A 23,843-nucleotide genomic window follows, 5' to 3' on the forward strand; every position below is an offset into this window, starting at 1 on the left:
TGACAAAGGACCTAAGAAACTTGGAGTATGTACAATGTGTTTACTCTTACCTCAAAATTGATTCTTCTCTTGGATATCTTTAAAGGTTTCTTTGTTTGGAGTTGTATGGCCAAATAAAGTCTAGCTTTCTGAAGGCCAATTTGGCAAGAGAATGGAGATAATAGTAGTTAAAGTGTAGATAGTGGAGTTTTTAAGTAGAAATGATCAGGGGGCTTGTTGGAAATGTGGAACTAAACTGCAATAATAAGATTGGGTCTATTGATAGGTTTTGGAAGTCCCTGAAAAAGATGACAATTAAAATTGTGAGAAGACAATTATTTATTCATTAGATATTAGCAGGCTGCCTGAGAGCCAGGCAGTGTTTTATCTGGATGGTGGGAATTCAGTGATGGGCAAGGTGGATAGGATCCTTGCTCAGATGGAGTTTGTATTCTGGCTGGTTGGGTGGGTTGGGATAGTGATGGTGGAAAGACAAAAAAAAAAAAAAAAGACAAAAACTATAAACAAGTAAGCAAATAAGTAGATAAGATAATTTTAGGTCGTGAAGAAAAAGTTGTAGTTAACCAGATGAAGAAGTTCATTAGAAGGGTAGGGAACATTCAAGGAAGAGGAGACCACAAGTGCAAAGGCCCTGTGGCAGGAGTGAGCATGCATGTTTCAGGAAATGACAGTGAGCTAGAGTGGCTGGGATGCAGAGAGGAGAGCTTGAGCAAGAAGAGGCTGGGGGCCATGGCAGATCTGCACTGTCCAGTGTGGCAGCCGGTAGCCACATCTGGCTGTTTAAATCTATATTAATCAGAATTAAATAAATTTAAAACTTTAGTTGCTCAGTTGCATTAACCACATTTTTAGTATTCAGTAGCCATTGCGACTGGCTAGTGGTCACCATATCGAACAGCGAAGACATAGAACATTTCCATCATCAAAGACAGTTCTATTGGACAGTACTTATCTAGATTGTATTTGCAAAGACTTGTAAAGGAAAAATTGCCCAAGCCAGGTCTGTGACCAAACCTTTTTTCATGATGTGATTTACAGCCTCCTTCTGGGAAGAAATTAGCATTCCTGAAAATAAAACAAACATTGAAGCCATTTTTCTAATGAATTTTAATAGGGTTAAAACTTGTTCTGGGAAACCAGTCATCCACCCTGCCAGCTAACAGTCAGTCAGGAACCTAGTAACCATTCACCAGACATTCTTTTCCAACTAGTTTCTCAGTATTCTCTAATCATTATCTTTTCTTGTCAAATGTCTCTGCCAGAGTGAAAGTCTGCATTGATCTGCTAGAGATTGTACTACTTGAAACCTGTGTTCAGAATTAAATTGTCAGAAAATCTGTTTTGTTTTGTTTTGCTTGTTTTTAAACACACTTACAAGCTGGTTAAAGAACTTAGGTTTTTATCCTAAGTGTAATGGGAACACATTGAAGAATTTTCCCTTTCCCTGACATGCTTTTGTTAAATTAAAAGAAAAAATTGTATAAAGAAGTACGTGTGCATGGATTTAAACATTGGGTAGCATATCCAGGTTCATACCGAGAAGTGAGAATCCCTTACCCCATCCCCTGCCAGCGCTGGTTTCAGTTTTTTGTTCTTTGTATCTCCAAGAAAATGGCTTACATTGCTGTTTCTTGACTATGAACTCCATGTATTGTATGTTGATTTCTTTTTGCTGTGATAGATGAGGATTTGGCTTAGTTTTTACTCTTTTCTTATTCTTCCTAATGTATTTACTCCATTCATTTTTAAATATATGTATTTTTATTTATTTCAGAGAGGAAGGGAGAGGGAGAGATAGAAATATCAATGATGAGAGAGAATCATTGATTGGCTGACTCCTGTACCCCCCGCCCCCCCACACTGGTGATTGAACCCGCAACCCCAGCATGTGCCCTGACCAGGAATCCAACCATGACCTCCTGGTTCATAGGTTGATGCCCAACCACTGAGCAACATGGACAGGCTTTATTTCATTCATTTTAATTCCTCTTTCAATTGTGTTTGTAGCTTATAATTACGCCTTTATTTCTTGTTCCTCAGCTCTAGGCAGTATCTCTTGTGCGTTTACTTTAGAAGATGGAGGTGGTAGTGTCCCTTCTTATCTTCAGTGTGGGAAAAGCCAAAACTAAAAGTGTGTTCAGGGGAATCCCAAGAAGAAGAGAGTTGCTTAGAAAGTCTTTGGGATTGGAGGCATCTGGTGTGGTGCTGTGCCACTGGGAGATGGGGTTGTAGGTAAAAGTTGATAAAAGGAACTGCCCCGCCCTGCCAGTGTGGATCAGTTGATTGGTGTCATCCTATGCACTGAAAGGTTGCTGATTTGATTCCCAGTCAGGGTACATGCTTGGGTTTCAGGATCGATCCCAGGTAGGGGGCATGCAGGAGGCAGCCGATTGATGTATGGCTCTCACATCGACTCCCCCCCCCCTCCCTCTCCCTTCCTCTTTCTCTAGAATTCAATAAAAATATATTTTTTTAAAAATCCAAGAATGTCAAACAAAGGACACTGGTCCAGATTAATAAAGAATGCCCACACCATGGCACATCATCCTGAAACTTCAGATTATCAAGTATAAAGAGAGGATTCCAAAGCTTCCAGAAATAAAATAAAATCTTATACAAATGATATAGAGTTAGAAAAGCACCATGTTATTCAATAGTATTACTGGATATAAAAATGGAGCAGGGCTTTCAAAATTTTGAGGGAAATTGATTTCCAACCTAGAAGTCATTAGTCAACAACCAAAGTATCAATCAAGTGTAAAGACAACATAAAGATATTTTTAGATGTATAGCTATACAGTCAAAAGCCCATAACTGCTCTGGAGGAAACAGAGCTACCAAAATAGCCTCTCCCAGTGGTATGAAATAACAAGTTGGGGAAGAAGGAGCCTGCTGTAGATGAAAAGAACAACCTTTGAATCATCTTTGGAGTCTGACTCAAACAAACAAACAAACAAACAAACTGTAAATTAAAAAAACACCTTTGGAGACAATTTGGAACTTGAATATAAATTGAGTATTCGATGAAACCATGGGGCTATTCTTAATTTTAAAAAAATATATTTTATTGATTTTTTACAGAGAGGAAGAGAGAGGGATAGAGAGGAACATCGATGAGAGAGAAACATCGATCAGCTGCCTCCTGCACACCTCCTACTGGGGATGTGCCCGCAACCAAGGTACATGCCCTTGACTGGAATCGAACCTGGGACCCTTGAGTCCGCAGGCTGACGCTCTATCCACTGAACCAAACCGGTTTCGGCACTATTCTTAATTTTTTTTAAAATATGTTTTTATTGATTTTAGAGAAAGAGGAAGGGAGAGGTAAAGAGAGAAACATTGATTGGGTTGCCTCCCATATGCACCCCATCCGGGGACTGACCCCACAACCTGGGCATGCACTCTGACCAGAAATCAAACTAGTGACCTTTTGGTGCACAGGATGATGCTCAACCAATTAACTAAACTACACCAGCCAGGACTCTTAACCTTTTGCACTCGGATGTCGAGTGTGACTCGACACGATTAGCATCGGTAGCAGGAATCGAGAAAAAAGCAAGCGAGTGCAAAGGGTTAATTTATTTTTAAAGTATAATAATGGTATTGTGGTTCTATGAGAAAATATCTGTTTTGAGAGATGTGTAGTAAAATATTCAGAAGTGGAATTACATGATGTCTGGGATATGTTTTAAGATGCATGAGCCAAAAAAGAGGCAGATAAGTTAAACAGGTGTGGCAATATCTAGATTATAGTTGAATCTGGATGATGGGTATATGGAAGTTCATTATACTACACTCTATTTTTGCATATGTTTCAATTTTTTCCTCATTAAATAAAAATTTTTAAGTACCACTAGTTTAGAAGCTTCTAAAATGCTGACTTGAGAAGCTAAACATAGCTATCTGGCTTACTGCCTATGATACTTGCACATCATGGAACACTGTGTAGCCATTAAAAAGTATGAGGCCGATCTGCATAGACTGAAGTAGATTGATTTCCAAGTGACATTGTTTAGTACCAAAAAAGCTGTATTTGCTGCTTGCTGTGTGTTGAAAGTTGGGGTAGGGAGGCTGGTTCTTTCTGCTATTGGCCTCCTATATTAGCAGCTTTCCTCTCTCAATGGACCATTTACTACAGCATACAAATACGTTAGAGCAGCGGTCGCCAACTGGTGGTCTGGTCCGCGAGGTCCAGAAATTTGGCGACTGCTGCGTTAGAGGATATCCTGTCTTTAAAAAACAACTCCCTTGACCCATACCTGCCTCCACTCCCCTATTTCTGGTGTCTCTTTACAGCAATGCTCTTCAAAGAGTTATTCTTACTGTTTTTATGTTCTTTCCTCTCTATTCTCTCTTGAACCCACTTTATTCAGTCTTGTATCCTTATCACATCACCAAAACAGTTTTCAAATTCACCAGGGACTTCCTCATTAATAAATTCAAGGTCAACTCTTAATTTGACTGGACCTTTTAGGAGTTTTTAATGTGGTTTACCACTCCCACATTCTTGAAATTGTTTTCATTTGCCTTGTGGGACACCCCATAGGACTTCTATCACTGGTTGTTCCTACTCAGTCTCATCTTTCTTCCTTTTCAACAATCACATGTGCCAGGACCTATTTTCAGGGCCCCTGCTATCTCTCTAACTTGCTCATTGATTTCATCCTGTCTTATAGTTTTAAACACCTCTATAAACTGATGATGCTCACATTTGCTTCTTAGCCAAAGCCTGTCCCCAGAACTCTAGATGGGTATCGATGTGGGTGTTTATTTGTATATGCATAGAATATGAGACTTTTCCTGCCCCTCCCATGGGTTTTCCTGTTTCAGTGAATGGTATCTGTGACCTGCCAGTGCTGGCCAGAGACCTTTGGTGTCACTTTCGATTCCGCTTTTTTTTCCTTCCCAAATTCTGTGTCCAGTCAGCAGATGCTCCTGCTCTACCTTCAAAGTGTATCTCAAATCTTACTACCTCTGTGAAGGTGCTGCATGATTTGGGCCCCCTCTTCACCTATAACTCTCTGCACCAACCACACTCCCTGCTCTCATGCCACTCTAGCCACAACTGGCCTCCTTGCTGGCATGCCAAAATACCCAGTGTGCTCCCATCTGGGGCCCTTTGTGCTGAAACCCTACAGATAACCACATGGCATATTCTCTCACTTTTTAGGTCTCTGCTCAAATATCACCTTATCAGAAAGACCTTTCTTACCAATCTCTATAAAATATTTCATGTGAAATAAAATCATGTCTCTTTTTATCTCTTTTGCCCTGTTTTATTTTTCTTCATGGCTCTTATTTTACCCGTTATTTGCTAATTTCTTCACTGTCTCCCTTGCCTAGAATGTCAGCTCCAGGAGGGTCTCTTCTGTGTACTGCTGTGTCCCTGGGTCCTAGAACACTGCCCAGCACACAGTAGGTGCTACTCTGCACAGCTCCTTCCTGGCTATACTCCTGAGTTTGCTTGCTTTCTCTTGCCTCTTCTGTTACCAAATTTTTAGTTTGGATTGCTTTGCTTTTTATTTGCTTCTTATAAGCCTTGCCACTTTGTACTCCTGTTCCCTTTTAACTCTATACCCCACAGCTGCAGGCCAGCCGTGGCCACCTTTATTGGGGGCACCAGTTTCTGGGACTCCAGCCAGAGCCAGGAGCCTAGGTCTGGAAGGGGGCGTGGGATGCAGAAGCAGCGTGAGAAATTGGACAGCAAATGGAAGTGGAGAAAAGGGATGGTATTTCCATGGGCCACCAAGCTTGTGTTTAAGATCTAGAAACCTGTGAATATTTGAAACCAGTAAGTTAATAGAGAGGGAGACGCTGGCAATGAAGGAGCAGACAGAATTAAGGGAACAGTTAGAGAGGAGGCAGAGGTGGAAGACTTAACCTTAAATAACATGAGGCGAAGTGCTTCTTCCTCTGAATTAAGAGGAAAGGAACAATAATGAGGCTGAAAACAAAGATTCTTGAGTTGGAAGAGAGATGAGTATGAGCAGTTTACAGTAAGTGGTCTGGATCTTCGTTGCAATAAAGATTGCCAAGTGGTCTGCTTAAAGTCAAGCTCAAAATTGGTAAAGGAATTTTGAAATCATCACTCCAGGGATTTTGCTGGGGAATAATCAAGTGATGAATGAGGACCTGCCAAGCACCAGCAAGGATCCAGTTGATGTTGGCATATATTTTTAGCAAACAAAGTCTGCCTTTCTCTAGGACTGCTCTTCCAGTGCCCAAGCAGCTGGGGCTAATGTTAACTGCTGTTAATGCAGAGTTTGGGTTTTAGCCACTAATTCGATTTCAAGAAGACATTACCCTCCTAGTTGTACTTCATATTAATAGTAAATCAAAAACTGATTTGTTTTCCTCTCAGTGTACTTGTACCTGTCAGATGCTTGTAATTAGTGAGAGCTGCCTAAGGAATTCAATATAAGGAATTTTAATCAACGACCTTTTGTAGAATTTATTAAACTTGGCTCATTACTTTTAGAAACTGGGCTATTATGAAGAATAAAAGCTCTCAAACTTTGCGTGGCCTTTCCTTTGTTTTCAGTAGTTTCTGTGGAGCACTTAGGTTTTAAGGTTTACCCCTACTCAGGTACAATTTTTGGAAATGGTTTTGCACAACTAGATAGTTCAATTCTCAAATAGAAACTTGCTAATTACATGGAAATAGATGTCATTTAAGGATCTCTTTTTCTTTAAATATTAGGTTGAAAATGGTGTGTATGTTGCCAGTCCACTTCAGGAACGCACAATTCTAATGAGAAAAGAGGGTGAGTCTGCGAAAAGCATTAATGAGATGCTTCTTAGCAGACTTTCCCGCTACAGAGCTTCCCCATCCGCTACGCTGGCCGCCCTCACTGGCTCCACAATTTCCAACACACTGAAAGAGGACCAAGCAGGTATGCTGCCCTTCACTAACCACCTGTTAGCTTGGATAGCTCCTTTCAGCTAGATATCTATAAGTTAAGATTATTTTTTAGAGCAGTTCTAGGTTCACGGCAAGCTTGAGAGGCAGGGACTAATATTTCCCATATACCGCCTGCCCCGACACATGCATAGTCTCCCTCATCAACATCCTGCAGCAGATGGTATAGTTGTTACAACTGATGGACCTATGTGGACAAATCGTCATCACCCAAAGTCCATCATTACCTCAGGTTACATTCTTTGGGTTTGGACAAATGCATAAGAATAGGTAGCCATCATTATGGTGTCATAGAGAGTAGTTTCACTGCCCTAAAAACCCTTTGTTCTCTGCCTATTTATTCATCCCTCCCCATCCCCAAATGCTGGCCATCCCTGATTTCTTTCTTTTTTTTTAAAAAATATATATTTTATTGATTTTTTTAAAGAGAGGAATAGAGAGGGATAGAGAGTTAGAAACATTGATGATAGAGAAACATCGATCAGCTGTCTCCTGCACAACCCCTACTGGGGATGTGCCCACAATCAAGGTACATGCCCTTGACCAGAATCGAACCTGGGACCTTTCAGTCCGCAGGCCGACGCTCTATCCACTGAGCCAAACCGGTTTCGGCCATCCCTGATTTCTTTAATTATCTTCATAGTTTTTCCTTTTCCAGAATGTCATATAGTTGGAATCATACAGTATGTAGACTTTTCAGATTGGCTTCTTTCCCTTAGTAATATGCATGAAATTTCCTCCATGTCTTTTCTTGGCTTGATGAATAATTAGTGAGAGCTGCCTGTGGATTCAGGCAATAGATATTTTTTTTTAATATTGTAAGTCTGCTTGAGCCAGACTGACGACTCATGCCAGGGAGCAAGACCTCAAATGCTCCCCAGGCAGTACTTTTTATTGAGCAGTTGCAGTGCACCATACAAAAGCACTTTGCTTTACATAATTCACCTTTTTGTCTCTTTCCAATCATTGCCCATTTTTTAAAAATTCCAAACTAATACATGTTGTTGGCTATGGATATGAATTAGCATGAATCTGTAATAATTTAAAACAGCTTTATCTTTAACACTAAACACCTTCTCATTAATTGATTTTATGTTTAGCACATGCTTCGTAAATGTAAAAAGCTCATATTTAACATTGTCTCCACCAAATACAATCTTGCCAAGCAAGAGGCAAACCTCCCACAGCAGAGATTGCTCTTTCTAGAATTTCATTTAGTGTTTGTACTTTAATATTTTAGAATGGATGATACATTTATAGAGTTTGAAAAGTAAAAACAACATAAAAAGTTATATGTAGAGAAATCTTGGTGTATTCTATATTTTGCCCCCAACCTGCCTCCTATAAGTAACTATATTAATCTTAATCTTTACAGAGTTCTTTATGCAAATAAAATTAAAGACAAATTTGTGTTCTTATTTTCCTCCTATTCTTAATAAAAGGTCATCTACTAAACACACTGTTCCGTACTTTTAAAGCAGGCATTCTTAACTGGGTGGGATAAACAATCTCCCCCATGGTTTTAAATAACGTATGTATCCATCATAATTTTCATCAAATTTTTGAGGTTATCTATAGCCCAGAAAAGATTAAGAACCGTTATTCTTGAAGAGTTTACAAATTTGGTACCAACTACAGTATGTGAATTTATACCAAATCATCAACTGTAGTAAAAAATAAGGGTAGAAAAAATAGATCTGGATTAATGTGTTTAATGAATTTTATGCAATTTTATGCTTTAATTCTTTTATATATTGAAATGTTAGGAAGAGAAAATATTTGTGATTAATTCATTATGAGACTATCAAATTAAATACTTACTAGTTTATATTAGGATTTAAGAAGGATACTGTTTTATTTCCACAAGTCTCAGGAGGCTTGAAGCCAGGTTAGGGAGCCAGAAGATCATTATTTTATCCTTAGCTTGTTACTTCCTGTTCTATTTTCTGAATTTGGGTATTTTCTTGTATGAATTTGGGGTCCCCTTATTATCTTCTGATCTGTTTTTCTAACCAAATTAATGTGTGTAAAATATTTCTACCACTTTCATTCTTTTCATCAGCAAATACTAGCTGTGGGCTGCCCCTAAAAATGCTTCGGAAGACGCCCATATATACCTGTGGCACATACTTGGTGATGCTGGTCCCACCTCCAGGGGGATCAGGCAGCTCTGCCACCCGGTCTCTTTTTGGTGGAACAAGTGGTTTGTCGTCTTTAAAAAGTAAGTGAATTTTATTTTTGACATTTCTTCTGTTTTGTTGTCAACTTTGTTGACATTTGGGTTGTTTATACTTTTTGGCTATTTTGAACAATGCTAACATTCATGTACAAGTTTTTGTTTTTATTTCTCTTGGGTTTATACTTTGGAGTTGAATTCTGGGTTAAATGGTAACTGTATGGTTACCCTTTGGAGGGACTGCCAAACTGTTTCCCAAGGGGACTGCACTATTTTCCATTTCATCAGCAATGTATAATGGCTCCAGTTTCCCTATATCCTTACCAACATTCATTATCCCCCCCCCCCTTTTTTTTATTATAGCCATCCTAGTGGGTATGAAGTGTATCTCATTGTGGTTTTGATTTGTACTTCCCTAATGACTAATGATGTTAAGCATCTTTTCTTGTGCTTATTGGCCATTTGTATATCTTTGGAGAAATACCTATTCAAGTCCTTTGGACATTTTAAAGTTGGGTTGTCTTTTTATTGACTATTATTAGTCTTATGAAACTCTTTGTAGTCTTCTTGACATGGCTTTTTCTCTCAATTGAAATTGGCCCCGTTTGATTAAAGGAGATCTTCACTGGGCTATTTTTTTGCTAGGATATAGCTTACACAGGGAGTCTATTTTAGATCAACAAATCAATAAATACTGAAATTCCTTCTGTGTTCTCTTCCACATTGGTCACTCTGGTGGGGGGGCGGGCTACTCAGCAAGCAGAAGTGTTGTTAGCCTTGAGGAGCTCATAGGCTGGTTGGGAGAAATGATGTAGTTGTGAGAAACAACCGGAAAATGATATGCAATGGTGTAGATGGTGTATCAGTGCCTGGACTGTGGGAAGCTGATAAAAATGCTGCAGAATCAGAAAGAAAGGGTCATTGAGGGGTGGGGTGGAAGGGAGTGACTAAATGAGGTCTTGAGTTTAAGTTATGAAAAACGGATATTATTCATATAACTGGCCAAGTGGGGGGAAAGGCATATGCATGGTGAACATATGCATGGTATAATGAAAAAGATTTGGGGAAGATCATTTTAAGCTGTGCAGGACAGAACAGTAGAAAATAGAACAGAAACAAAGGGCACAGTCAGGCATGATGAGGATCTGGATTCCTAGGGTGATGGGAACAAGAAAAACAAGCTCAAGTGACACAGGGCTCGAGTTTTATGTTTGAAAGCGGGGGAGAAAATAATGTCAATAGCAGCTAGTGCATATGAGCTGGTATAGATCCTGGACATATTTTAACTTGTTTATTCTTCACAAGAACTGAATAAGATTGGTACTTTAATTATCTCCACTTTGCACATGAGGAAACTGAGAGGTTTAGTAAATTTCCCAGGATCACACAGAAGTGGCCGAGCTGTAATTCAAACCCAGACACCTAGAGCCATGCTTGTTGTCGCTACCTTATCCAGTGTGAAGGAAAAAGGCCAAAGCGTCTCCAAATTTTAGAGTCCCTGCCTGGAAGGACAGCAATCGAGCTGTTTGTGTCCACTAACCTTTATTGAGCACCGACTATATGTAAAGTATTTCTTGTAAATGTTACCTTGTGGTGTTAATGATCATAACTCCTTTTGCCAACCTATATTGAAAAAAGCCTTTATGCAAAAGTGGCCATTTAAAAACCACTTTCAAAAATATGGTTCACTATTCAGATATTTTGTCACAGTTTTCTTTTTGTGGTCTTAATGTGTATATTCTGTCTCCTCATTGTTACCATCAGTAGACAACAAAAAGGGGTGATTTTTATGACAGTCTGGTTAAGAGTCTCAAGTTTAAACTTTGAAAGTATACTGACCACCATTTTAAGGCTTATTAAACAGCTTAATGTTTGTTTTCGAAGTCCTAGCCTCTAGCTTGGTGTATAATATTTCGGATGGTCAGTTCACAAGTCGGGCCGATCTCATAGATGCTGCTGGAAGCTCACTGGGGCGTGGTGCTCTCGTACCAGGATTGGGTAAGAACTAAATGCCCACATCTCCTTGGAAAATTCAGAGTTTTAGCAGTATCTCTCAAAAAATCTTGCCAATTTCCTGTGGTATTCCAATTTCCTGGAAGGAAAGATTTTTTTAATACTACTGTTTAATGGGCGTTAATATAAGAAATTGCCATGTGAAATTCCTCTGCATAAATGCTGTTGAAGATACTGTCCATTAGGTTGTGTAATGATGCCTATAACAAACTCTTCAATGTTCATGCAATTAAAATGTTTATGTCCTGTGAGGAATTGGTTTACTTCTTATTGTTCGAAAATGAGCATTATGTAATATTTTTCTCTTTGCCTTGGCTCCTAGGAAGCTCATATCTTAAGTTTCGGGCTTAGTTACTAAGGCTTTTATTGGGTGTTACGTTAACTAGTCCTATTATATCCAGATTTTAATGTAAGCCATTTAGATCTTTTTGGGAATGAAAAAGGTCACTCATAAGTCAGTTACTGAGAACTGTCTCTTCCATGAGACTTATTCATTTTTCACATAGGAGTTAAGCAAAGTAGAAATTGAATCCTGCCTTTTTGTTGAGCCCCAGTCTAATGCTTTGCCAAGTAAATATATGGGAGTAGGTGTGGATTGTCAGCATTGGGGAGAAACCTGGCCTTTCCATTCTTGGGCAGTGCTTATGAGAACTTTGTATACAGCAGGGGATGACATGACAGTTGCATAAAGAATGCTGTTTTTGCAGGTGCCTGTTACGATACAGTGAACAACATGCTGTGGACCTGCTCGAATGACTATATCGATCAGTGGTGTAATCCTGGGAATCAGGCCTTCCATTACGTCTGCCAGAGACTCGGAGTCAGCCACATCATCACTGAGCCCAGAGGTGAGGCGCACTCAGTCTTATAGGAAGAGATTTTTCCCTATGAAATAGCAGCGTACAGCAGCAGAGGAAGTGAGAACATGGCCCAGGCAACAAAATGGGTCAACAGCCTTCCCTCTTGGAACTTAGAAACCTATCCTTGCTATCTGATTGGTTTATGATTAAGGAAATAAGTGTATAAATAATCGAGCTTTTGAGGTAGTCCATAGACTTTTTTACAGGAAAATCACGTTTCTTCTGCAATTGTCAGAACTTTGGCACAAAAATTGCTTCTTTATTTGTACTTGGCCTGGGATTATATGCTCTTATAATGTTTTATATTGATAACTTATTTATACATAAGCTTATAATTAGATAGAATTATCAATAAAGGATCTTTATATTTCTTAATATTAAGGCTCTTAATATTAAGTTAATTTTTTCCCCCAAAATGTGTTTATTGGCGTGGTTTCCCACTCATCTTGATTTGGGGTGCTTTTAGTGCTGCTTTTCCTCCTGTTGGCTGACAGGACAGTGGAGCAGCCAGCACACAAAACCACCATTTGTGCTCGGCTAAAGAGGGTGGTGATTTCATGGGTTCTGGGCATTTCCTATCCGTGAAGTCGGAATTGGTCTCTGCACCAGGCCGTGTGTTTCCTCTGCTTCTCTTCTGGAAAGGGATGCAGGTGATCCTTAGCGAGAGGCATGTTGTCATGAGGAGGTGTCACTGCCAGAAAGCAACATTAAGTTAGTAAGTACTTAAAATCTCCTGGCATTGAAGTCAGCTCTAGTGGTATGGAGGGGTGAGTAGCTCAGCAAATTCTCTCCCTGTAAAGTAATGATAAAACTGACAAAGTATCAAGAACAACTATTTCTAGGCTCTGGAAATTGACAAAGGCATACTCCAAACTGAGAAGTGGGTACTCATTTAAAAACAAAACCTGAATTCTGTGGTGTTCTTAGCTGAGGATGCTCCCATCTCCCACCTCAAGCTTGATCAGCTTAATAATTCCAACAGGTTGGGGCAGATTGTGTAAACCAGCATCTTGGTGGCCAGAGGGGTCTGACTTGATTTGGAGCAGAGCATGGGGAAAACACATGCCCGCAGCACTCTCAGTAAAGATTAATAGTATGAACTTGAATTCTATTGTTGTAAATCAGGGACTCAAAAGACACAGAATCAGTGGGCCTCAGTCTGATGTTAGGATTAACACGTAATCGAAAAGTTTAGTTTTGGCAAAGTTTACCTTCTCTTCAGTTTCCTTGAGTCCTTTTCTCATAGTTCCCAGTGCCCACAGCCCTTTTGCAGCTGTAAGGTTCCTTCACCCAGACCTGCCTCTCCAAGATTGCCTGCTTTCCTGTTCCTTTTAGGCCGTTCATTTCAGCTCTTTTAGCAGAAAAACAATCTTTTTTTTTGGTACTTTGCCTATTTGAATTTTCACCTCCATTTCCTGAATTGGTTATTATATAAGATGCTTGTCAACCCTCACAAGGTTGGATCAAGGCTGTTTAGGCTGTGGTGACTAAATGAGGTAAAAATGTTGAAGTGTTGTGGATCAGGGAAAGATGGTGAGTTCTACCATAGAGGAGCCATAGAAGACGGAGAGATTTTATTAGGATGATTACCAGCATGGGCTCTGAGCTGAAATGGCCTGAAATCAAGTCCCAGCTTTACCACTCAATAGCTGTGTGACCTAGGGTGAGTTACTTAACCCCCTGACTCTTGATTTACTCCTTTACAAAGCGGGGCTAAATAGTCCAAGTTTATAATGATGTTGTAAGGTAATGCATGCAAAGCATTTAGCTGATTGTTAAGATATAGAAAGGGTGGTAGCTACTTATGCTCTAAAAATAGTGAAAATTCTCAAGTGTTTTCACTCCAGGACTTTGGCAGGGAGAAAGATTCTCTAGCAGTAGCTGAAGAGACTGGCACCAAGATACTCTCTCCTAGTGTTTTTGTGTGTGTGTGTGTGTGTGTGTGTAGGTCAAAAGACTGCTCCTTAGGGACTGCCTGCAGAGGTGTCTTTCCTCACTGAGTTTCCTTTTTATTTTCTAGAAGAGGCTATAACCACGAATGAGGTTATAAACCAATTATTGCACCACGTTGGTGCGATGTGCATACACCAACTCAATCTTCTTGCTACCAATCCAAATCTTCCAATCACAAGTGTCCTGGGCAAACAGCATCCGATCGAAGCTCACCATCTCAGCAGTATTTGTGACATTATGGAGAAGGCCATGGTTAATGGAGACACCTGTATCATACGCTGCATTCTTGTTGTCTTTCAGGTAAACACACTGTTTTGAGATAAATAAGATATTAGAGAAAAAAACACACACCTTGGCTTCAGCCAGCTAATTTCTACCAGAAGAAAATTTAATAACATTCCTGTTTTGCATCTTACCTCATCCTAATCCTAGAACTAGGATTATCATCATATTCATTGCACAGCAGTTAATGGAGTTTTGCTATATGTAGTTCATTGTCACTGACCTATGTACAATATTTACTGTAATTATACCATTACACAATAGAAGAGATTGTGGTTAAAAATCTATTCATAAGAATCTCTACATGTATTTTCTCCAGAGGGATAATTTTATCCCCAGTAGAATGAGCATTTTTAGACATGCCCTTTATGTTTCTGTAGGTGGTATTTAAATTTTTCTTCAGCCCACAAACTGAAAGGAATCGAGACATCATTCGACGGTCAGGATTGCTTCTTTGGCAGCTGTTGATGGCACCAAAAGATCAAATTTGCCCTGAAATTCAGAAGGAAGTCTGCCTTGCCATCAGGTAATCAAGTAATTTTCATAGTGCTCTCTTCAAAATGCTTCCCTTGCATTGCATCATGATCTTCCCGGCCAGCTGGTATCATAGACAACTCTTCCCCCATCCCATTCATCAGGACCTCGTGAACAGAGGATAATTCAACTGGACAGAGGCTATGGCCCCACTCCCAGAGGACCCATGCCATCTGTGTACCTAACATCATCATTGGATCTTAAAAAAAAAAAAAGACACAAAAAAAACCCGTTAAGTGGATGTTTTGATGGTTTATAAGTGGAGATTTATCTCACTTGAGAGAAAGTGTGCAGGTTGGTTAAGAAGCCAGCTTTGGCAGCAGGCAGATCTGGGTCTAGTCTTTGCTCTGCCATTTACTGGCTGTAACCTTAAGTCCTCTGTTTCCTCAGTTATAAAATGAGTATAAAAATAGGTTTGTGAGATTTTAATAAGATAAGGCTCAACAATGTTAACCTTTTAAAAATCTACTTAAAACCTTGTTAGTCAAGAGGGCAGAGTTTATGGACCATTTTCTATTGTCATTTAATATACACATTAGTACAATGAGCTTTTATCCAGGAATATAGCCTTATTATGACCAAATATAATTTAGTGACCAAGAGAGAACTAAGTGCTTGGTCTGGAACTACCATATGACAGGGGTGAGCAAAGGGGAGGGCAATTTTTCCTTCCACAATAGATCATGCTTTGGGTCTCTTTTTGTTGAGACCATTAAGGCAAAAATTAAAATCTAGAGCCACAAGACAGCTTCTGGGGCTGATGGTTATTACCTTTCACTATCTTGATGGTGGTGATGTTTTCATGGGTATATACATAGGTTAAAATTTACCAATTGTATACTTATTATTATACTAGAGGACTGTTGCATGAAAATTCATGCACTAGAGTTGGGGTCCCTCAGCCTGGTCTGCCCCCTCTCACAGTTCGGGAGCCCTCAGGGGCAGGAGGCAACCCGGCAATCAGGGGAAGGTGATGCCCCATCACACCTCTGCTGTTGCCACTGCCGGCAGTGCAAGCCTCGGCTGGCCCTGGTCACCTGAGCTTTGGGCGGCCCTGGACAGCTGGGCAGCCGCCATCCGAGGCTTGCCTGTGCCTCGAGCCTGCCCTGGGAGGCTGGGGACCTGAGGAGACTGAGGGACTCTGGAGGCAGGTGTGCAGAGCGGCCGGGCCTGCCTGGGGGTGGTCCTGGCCTTGCTGCATGCCTGCTGCCCCTGATGGGCTGAGGGGACTGGGTGCCGCCATCTTGTGGCTGTGGGCGCCATCATCTTTGAGGGATGGGCAGTCAATTAGCATATTCCCTCCTTATTGGCTATGGGCACCACCATCTTTGAGGGTGGGTCAATCAATTAGCATATCCCCTCCTTATTGGCTGTGAGAGTCACCATCTTTGGGACAGTGTGAGGGTCAATTGGCATAGTCCCTCTTTATTAGATAGGATGTTAAATCTCATAAAAAAAAAAAAGAAAAAATTCTGGTGCTATTTGCAATACCATTTTTGGGAAAAGCTGAGAATTAGAAAGCCCCCTTCTCAAAAACTATTTTGGAGGGCACAATCTGCATATATAGCATGTTTGACTCCATTGATTTTTTTTTTTATAGCTCAATTCTCTTTAACTAGTTCTGCATCTGGCCTCATTGAAGTTATTATTTTGGTAACTCACAGACAAGAGAAAGATGGGGAAACCATCAGTGGACAATATCACAAGATGAATTTAGATTCAGCTGCTTTTTAGTGATGAACTGTCCCTCAGAGTGCTATGTAACCAAACTGGCATGTTTATAAAAATAAAAATTTAAATAGAGTTTGGGCTTTCTAGAACATTTGTCTAAAAGCATTTGATTTTTCTGTCATTTCAGCTCTGGTTTAAATATCTTGTACCCAGGTGAAACTGAAATCAATAACTTACTTAAGCTGGTCTTAACAGAAGGTGAGAATTATTCTTTAATTATCCTTGAACTACCATCCTTTTTTGTCCCTAAGGAAACAACTGTATAGTAAGATAATAGATTTTTTTCCCCTTAATATCTGTTAGTCAGCATTAATTTTTAAAATGTATCTGCACATATGCCAACACTTCAACTGGATCGGAAACAGAAACCATGTTTTATGTTCCTTCAAGCTCTATAAACCTTTCTCTCTCCTCTGCTTAGAAACTGTACCTGCTTGTAGATTTTTAATGAACATTAAAGATAATGACTTCTTGGGGATCTCTAAGCCAGTTTTTTTCCACATGTTAAAATGCAACTTCAGCCCTAGCTGGTTTGGCTCAGTGGATAGAGCGTGGGCCTGTGGACTGAAGGGTCCCAGGTTCAATTCGGACACATGCCTGGGTTGCAGGCTCAATCTCCAGTAGGGGGTGTGCAGGAGGCAGCCAATCAATGATTCTCTCTCATTACTGATGTTTCTATCTCTCTTTCCCTCTCCCTTCCTCTCTGAAATCAATAAAAATATTCTTTAAAAAAATGAAACTTCAAAGTTAGACTGAACAACAAAATTCACCATGCCAAAGACACTGCATTTATAAGCAACATTAATTTAAGGAGTTAGAATTCACACTTTATGATATATCAATGGGGTAACTCCACTTAAATCAGGATGCACCAGTTAAATAAGTCACATTGGCTGTGATGTGTTCTTGCTCCTTGCTTGTATAAGGTAAGTACAGGTGTTGGGTGCTAGGTTATCGACAGTCTGCTTGTTAAAAAAACTTTAAAAAAAAATCATTTTCTAAGTGTAAGTATGAGGGTTGTTTATGGAGCTTTGTTCTGTGTTAGGAGAGAGAAACAGTGGCCTCTCCCAGCTGCGGGATGTGATCCTAACCAATTTAGCCGAGCAGCTTCAAAACAACCGATTTGGCAGCGAGGACGATGATCATTACAGGTGACACCAGTTATCTTAGTCACTGCTAGCTTTTTGTGTTTTTCTCAGTAATAAATTTACACTTAAATGTGATCAACTTTAGTCTCCTATAGTATCTAGTATAGCTAGCATGTCAAGTTTAAACCATAGATCAATCGTAAGACAATCTAACAGTTGCCATTTAGCACATTTCAGTTTTATCAGTAATGTAACTTGGGCCTAGGGAAATTTATCATTGTTTCCCAAATTGCTGGTTTGTGAGAGGGTGAGGGTGTGGTTAGAACTAGTGAGGGGAGAAAGGTGTTGGTTTTCTTTGCTGTTTATAAGATACTTGGATTAGGTTCTTGGGTACCATTTTGTTCCTATTAGTTTGATTTAGATAATATACCCAGCTGTTAGCATCATTAGTAAGATGATTTGCTTCCAGAACCAATTAGCTTTGTATCTTCTATTTATCATCTTATGCCAGTTGTATAAAATGTATCATCTTTTTACTAAATCATCAGTATCTTATTGTTACATTTTTCCTGCATTTCAAGACTAAATGATGAACTTTTACACTACATTCTGAAGATTGTTGTACGAGAATCCTGTATCTTAATCACCAAGTGCCAAACTGTTTCTAAAGATGATTTTCAAAAGCTCCTTTCAACTGTGCCTGTAAGTAAAAATGTATTTATCCAGTTTGATTGTTCTAGAATTTAGTTGTAATTTTGATGTCGTGGGAGGAGGTGAGTGCAGTGTCCACCTACTCCACCATCTTGACCAGATCTCAGCAAAAATGTTTTTAATGAAAGTAAAATTGAACCCAGTGTTTCTGTTTTCATTTTACTATGTTGAGGTGTGTGCGTACAGGGTGGACATAATTGATGAAGGTCCATGGATGGCTGTGCTTGTCCTGGAAATGTAGAACTAAACAAATGCTCTGACATACTTTCTGTACAGATGATGCCTCCTGCTTTAAATGTCTTGTTTTTGTTCTGTTTAAAATAGTGAGGATTTTTCCCCCTGTTAATTTGAAATTTAACATTGTTTTCTAAACTGCCAGTGTTTTACAGAGACTGATAAGAACCAAAAATTCTTTTAAGGATTTTGGTAGAGTCTTCTTGAATGGAGGGGAACAAGGGTGGGGAAGAAAATTTTTAAGAGGCAAAAATTCAAGTATGTGAGTGATTAGTGAGAATTATGTAACAGAAGGCAGAAAGTCATGGTAAATGTATTAAATTATGTATCAAAAGCCAAGTGGAAAAAATCACCTGAGAAACTAACTTGGTCTGTTTTCTGTACTCTCTCTTTTGCTTTCCTTGTGGAAATGTTTTAAAAAACATGTGGATCACATGATCCCTTCTTTCAGTAGAATCTAGATCATTTAAATGCCCTTATTTGTATTGAAGGCTGCATCCTCCTGCCTGCGTTATCTGATGGCAGTTCAGAACCACCTTCTCAGTAACACTATTTTGATTAAACCTGATGAGAATGATGACAGTGACAACTCCTTGCAGGGAGAGACATTGAAGGTACAGGTAAACACCAAGCTTTATTCTAACGATGCTTTCTACCCAGCGTGTAAAGCACAGCTTAATTGGCTAAATCTCTGTGTATTATGATGTCGGATTTCACCATGTAGCTTATATTTTTGTGAGAGGTTTTATTGAGCCACTCATTTCATAGATTTTTTATGTCATTCCACAGTGGTTTCCATATTTGTGACACTCTCATAATGTGTCATTCCATGTGCTCCTGTCAGTCTTTTCATGCCTTTGTTCATTTTTATCTTTTTTAAAGAACTATGAAATATGGCTCTTACAAGTGATCTCATATGCACCTGAAAGTTTTATTTATATATATAGAAATATAAGTAAATCCAGGGGCATAACACTTTAAACAACTTTCACATTTTGACTGGTTTATTATATTCTCTTGATTCAAATAACTTTAAAAAGATGATAATTTTCTCACTATCTTCATATTGAATAATTTTGAACCTTATATGGTTCATTTCATTTTCAGTAATTATTTTTAAGTTAGCTTCTGTGTAAATTTAGTAATTTGTTTGTACATGGCAATTTATAGCAGTCCAACAATTTTTAATAGCGTTGTTATAATTTTAACAGATGCTCAAGGCTGTATTTGCATTGTTCTTCAGAATTTCATCTTTGTGGGACAATTAGAGAAATCAGTAAAAAATTGCTTCTTCCCTAAAGTGTTGACCAAATACACTGAAAAATTAACCAAGGAAGCCATAGTTAAAGATAAAATTCATTACACTTTGCCCTTTTCTTACTCCTTGATGTATATGTACTATGTAAATCATACACGTGCTAGTTCATATTTATGAGTTTATCTCATTATATAATCAGTTTTTAAATAGGCAGAAATGCATGAATAAATCATTTAACTTGCTGATACTATTCATTACCTTCTCTTGCCTTAGTTTCCTAATCAGTAAAAAAGGACAATAACATCTCTGTTGTAAGGTTGCTGTGAGCATTAGAGACGAGACATGTAAAATACCTGGCACTGTGCTACCGCCAGGTGTGCAGTCAGCAGATGACGGCTCAGATGGTCAGTACCACTTAAATGACGCTTTATCTCGTCTGGTCAGTTCAGAATTCTCTTTCTCTTAATAACACCAAAAAAAGAAAGAAAAAGACCCACAAAATTCCACAATGAAAACCAGTGTTTTCTATTTGAAAGGCTAAAGTTTATAAATTCTTAACCCATGGAAAGAAATAATCTTGGTAAAGGCAGAATAGACTGGGTTGTTTAGTATTTCTGGGAAAAATAAAAAACACAGATTTCATCTAATGGGTTAGTTTGGTTATATTTTTTAATAGAAAATAATTGTAAACTAAACATTCCTATGATCTTAACTAGTGTTTCTTACATTATTAAGTATTTGTATTCCCATGAACTCTCTAATAATTACTTTTAATGCTTAATAGCCTGATACTTTAATTGAATTTTTAGCTCAAGTGTAATGGTTTAAAACATTAAGGGAAAAGGTCACTTGTACTGTTTCAGAATGTTGTGTTTTTGTCTCATTTTACTCACCGCCTCTACATGCGCCTTTTACTGTTCTGTTTTTCTCTTTAGCTATCCTCATACTACCCAAGGCACTCTTCCACGGGACAGTTTCTGGGCTGGCCACCGGGAGCTCCCTTGTGCTGGAGGGGATGGGAGAAATGCCTTTCTCCTGGGGACTCGTGTGCTTCCCCACCCCCACCTCCACCCCCTCCCGGGAAATACTGCCTATTTCTGTCAGCACTCCCGACCTTAGCCTCCCAAATCAAATTGCCACTTGCCATCCTAGCGTAACTTACTGCTTTGGGCTTATTCTGGCCACCTCATTATTTAATTTGGAAATGCATCATAAAATATGTCATTTCATGTTGTCATTGTGAATACATGTTCAACACAAAGCTTAAAAATAACACTATGGTATTTTCTACCTAGGAGCTCAAGGTCAGTATTCTGGCTCTTGCCACCCAGATCCTGACTGGATGTGATGAAGTGTTGGAAATGCTACAGCAGGTCACAACCGCCCTCATAAATAGTGACATAGCTGACCGTGAGCAGAGGTGAGGAAATGGATTGTGAACTGTGACCTGCTGCCCTTCAGGAAGAAGAACTTGCTTATGAAAGTGAAATCTTTTATCAGATATTCAGTTAATATACAGGGTTTTTGTGAGAATAAGTTGAAAGGGCACGTGTTTCAAAGCCAAGTGCAATTGAACTCTTTAATGGTGCTTATAGGTATGATTGGGCTAACAGCCATGAACTAAGGGTAGCAAGGTTTGTGGGGGCAGCATTGTCTCTGACCTTCAGATCTTGTACCTTCATTAGTCCCCAGCTCAGCACCATGGGGACTTTGTTTCTCATGATAAGTACCTTAGGGAGGTAGCAGTGACTTAGTGATGCAGACAATTAACTGCTATGCAAAGGATAACACTGACATGATATCTCAGATTTTACTGTAATTTTACTGCTCCAGACATAGGAGTGACCTATATAGAGGATAAACATCTCATTCCCAGGAATAAAGCCTTTTCCCAGTCCTTCCCATTAAAATTTCTGCTGTGGTTTGCTGTTAAAGATGACTTACATACCATGAGTGTTGATGGTTTTAATGTTAGAGATGCTGCTCTAGAACAATCCTGCAGTGTAACTTTTCCTCCAGGCACCCATCTGTCCCCACGTCCCTGATTCTGAGCCTCTCCCAGAGAGTAGGTGGGCAGGTTGGAACTGAGCACAGTGTTGCATTTGGGCTTGTGGTACAGATCTGCCCTGGGAGGAGTTGCAGTCTGAGAGCCTGGGAGATCTGAACTCTGTTTCTTGTTCCAATCCCAATACCCTAAGTAGTCTTAGAGAATTACCTAACCCACATCTTTCTTTGGGTAAGTCACATATCTTAATTCTCCCAGCAGAAGATTAGGATGTTAAGAATATGACTAGGTGCCCTAGCTGGTTTGGCTCAATGGATAGAGTGTTGGCCTGCGGACTGAAGGGTCCCAGGTTCAATTCCGGTCAAGGGCACATTGCCCGGATTGTGGGCTCGATCCCCAGTTGGGGGTGTACAGGAGGCAGCTAATCAATGATTCTCTCTCATCATTGATGTTTCTATTTCTCTCTCCCTCTCCCTTCCTCTCTGAACTCAATAAAAAAATTTTTTTTAAAAGAGGCATTGCAAATTCTTTTAAAAAAACGTGTCTAGGTAATCATTTCACAATATACAGATATGTCAAGTCATTACATTGTTCACTTTAAATTGATACAATTTTATATGTCAATTGGATCTCAATAAAATGGGGGGGGGATGTGATTTTAAAGTCAAATGAAAAATCTGCCTGCCTCTGCACCCCACACGAGCCAGTTTCTCTAGGCAAAAGTGGGGATTACTTCTGTGGGCAGGTGAACTGGTGGTGCAGCCACTCATTTTCTTGCTGCAGAGACTCAGGGCAGCCCCAGAGCCAAGGGAGCTGTGCAGGTGGCAGCTACCTACAGAAGCCATTTGCCTACCTAGAGGACCCACTTATAAAGCGCTTCAGAGGTGCTATGAAATTCACCATGTAAACATGTTTTGTGTGTGCAAAATCATAGGTTGAAGATGAAATCTATTATGAGATTTCTGTTTCCTCCCTCAGTAGTAGAAGATGGGAGATTTGTGGATTGAATTGCTGTCAACTATAAGTGCTTCACTAATTCAAGAGAATTTGTCAGATAAAGATGATGTCAGTTGCTTTTTCACATGCTGGGAGATTACATAAGCAGTGTGTTTTCTTGAAATTTTTTGTAGGTTAAAAGGCTTGGAACAAGTTACTAAAGCTACCATGCTTGGTCACCTTCTTCCAGTGCTACTGACTTCCCTGATGCATCCAAATTTGCAGACTCTGATCATGGCCGACGCCCTGATGCCTCAGCTAGTGCAGCTGGTACTCTATACCAGTCAGGTATGATCCTTGGTGTGCCAGCGTGAAGTGTTCTGCGGCCGTGTGCATTCGCTGAAGGCAGAATAAATATAACCATGTCTCTCAGAAGCCAAGGGAACTAACGATGGAATGAAGAAAAACATCGTGTCTTAAAAGTAAACTGAAACGTTAAGGGAAAACATTTTATTTGTTTGACTAAATTACTTACTGCAATCTTTTAGCAAATACTAATTGCTGGTCAGCTGTAAAAGTGCTAATCTACAATGCTACTGAGATCCTGCCATGATATTTCGTCTTCTGAGTTCTTGGTGGCTATCGGTAACCAATATAAATATGTTCCATTCCAGCGTTAATTAAAATGATGTTAAGTGGTCTAAGTAGCAAAGCATTTTTTAGTGAAAGAGAGCAGAGTAGGATTGCAAAAAGATGATTTAAGTGATAATTCTAAGTTTGGCTCTGGTACCATCCAGATAACTGACGTAAGCACTTTAAGACATGATGATGGTTTTGTGTTTCAGACGGCTTTGCTGCTTAAAACCCAGTGTCCAGTTTTTGCCGAGGTGGGCTGTTCCCCATGTGGTGCATCAGACCAGAAGGGCAGGCTGTTCCCTGATGAGAGGTGAGCGATGCTGCTTCCTCGCAGGAACCCCTGCCTTGTTTTCTTCTGGTGAAAGCCTAGTGCTTCTTTTACAACAGTGATTTTTAGCAAGGATCATCTAACTGAAAAAAGAAAGAGAATTCAGGGTCAAAATTTTACAGATAATTATAGAATTGCTGTGTAGTCTTATAGGAGCAGGTTAGAATAAATTTCCCCAC

The 23,843-nt window shown here is 39.6% G+C and overlaps 1 protein-coding gene across 2 annotated transcripts in view; it reads left to right on the plus strand.

Moving 5' to 3' along the window:
* HECTD4 (HECT domain E3 ubiquitin protein ligase 4) overlaps positions 1-23,843 on the plus strand; it is a 157,809-nt gene that overhangs the window by 55,012 nt on the left and 78,954 nt on the right. For both annotated transcript variants that reach the window (XM_028147247.2, XM_028147249.2), the window contains exons 8-20: positions 6,701-6,893; positions 8,982-9,140; positions 10,980-11,093; positions 11,816-11,956; positions 13,989-14,221; positions 14,584-14,729; positions 16,596-16,666; positions 17,514-17,619; positions 18,138-18,258; positions 18,993-19,115; positions 21,055-21,179; positions 22,895-23,048; positions 23,546-23,646. In XM_028147247.2, the coding sequence (XP_028003048.2) occupies positions 6,701-6,893; positions 8,982-9,140; positions 10,980-11,093; positions 11,816-11,956; positions 13,989-14,221; positions 14,584-14,729; positions 16,596-16,666; positions 17,514-17,619; positions 18,138-18,258; positions 18,993-19,115; positions 21,055-21,179; positions 22,895-23,048; positions 23,546-23,646 (1,787 nt within the window). The remainder of the gene's footprint in view (positions 1-6,700; positions 6,894-8,981; positions 9,141-10,979; positions 11,094-11,815; positions 11,957-13,988; positions 14,222-14,583; positions 14,730-16,595; positions 16,667-17,513; positions 17,620-18,137; positions 18,259-18,992; positions 19,116-21,054; positions 21,180-22,894; positions 23,049-23,545; positions 23,647-23,843) is intronic.

Source organism: Eptesicus fuscus, chromosome 23, assembly GCF_027574615.1.
Source record: "Eptesicus fuscus isolate TK198812 chromosome 23, DD_ASM_mEF_20220401, whole genome shotgun sequence".
Classification (NCBI taxonomy): Eukaryota; Metazoa; Chordata; class Mammalia; order Chiroptera; family Vespertilionidae; genus Eptesicus; species Eptesicus fuscus.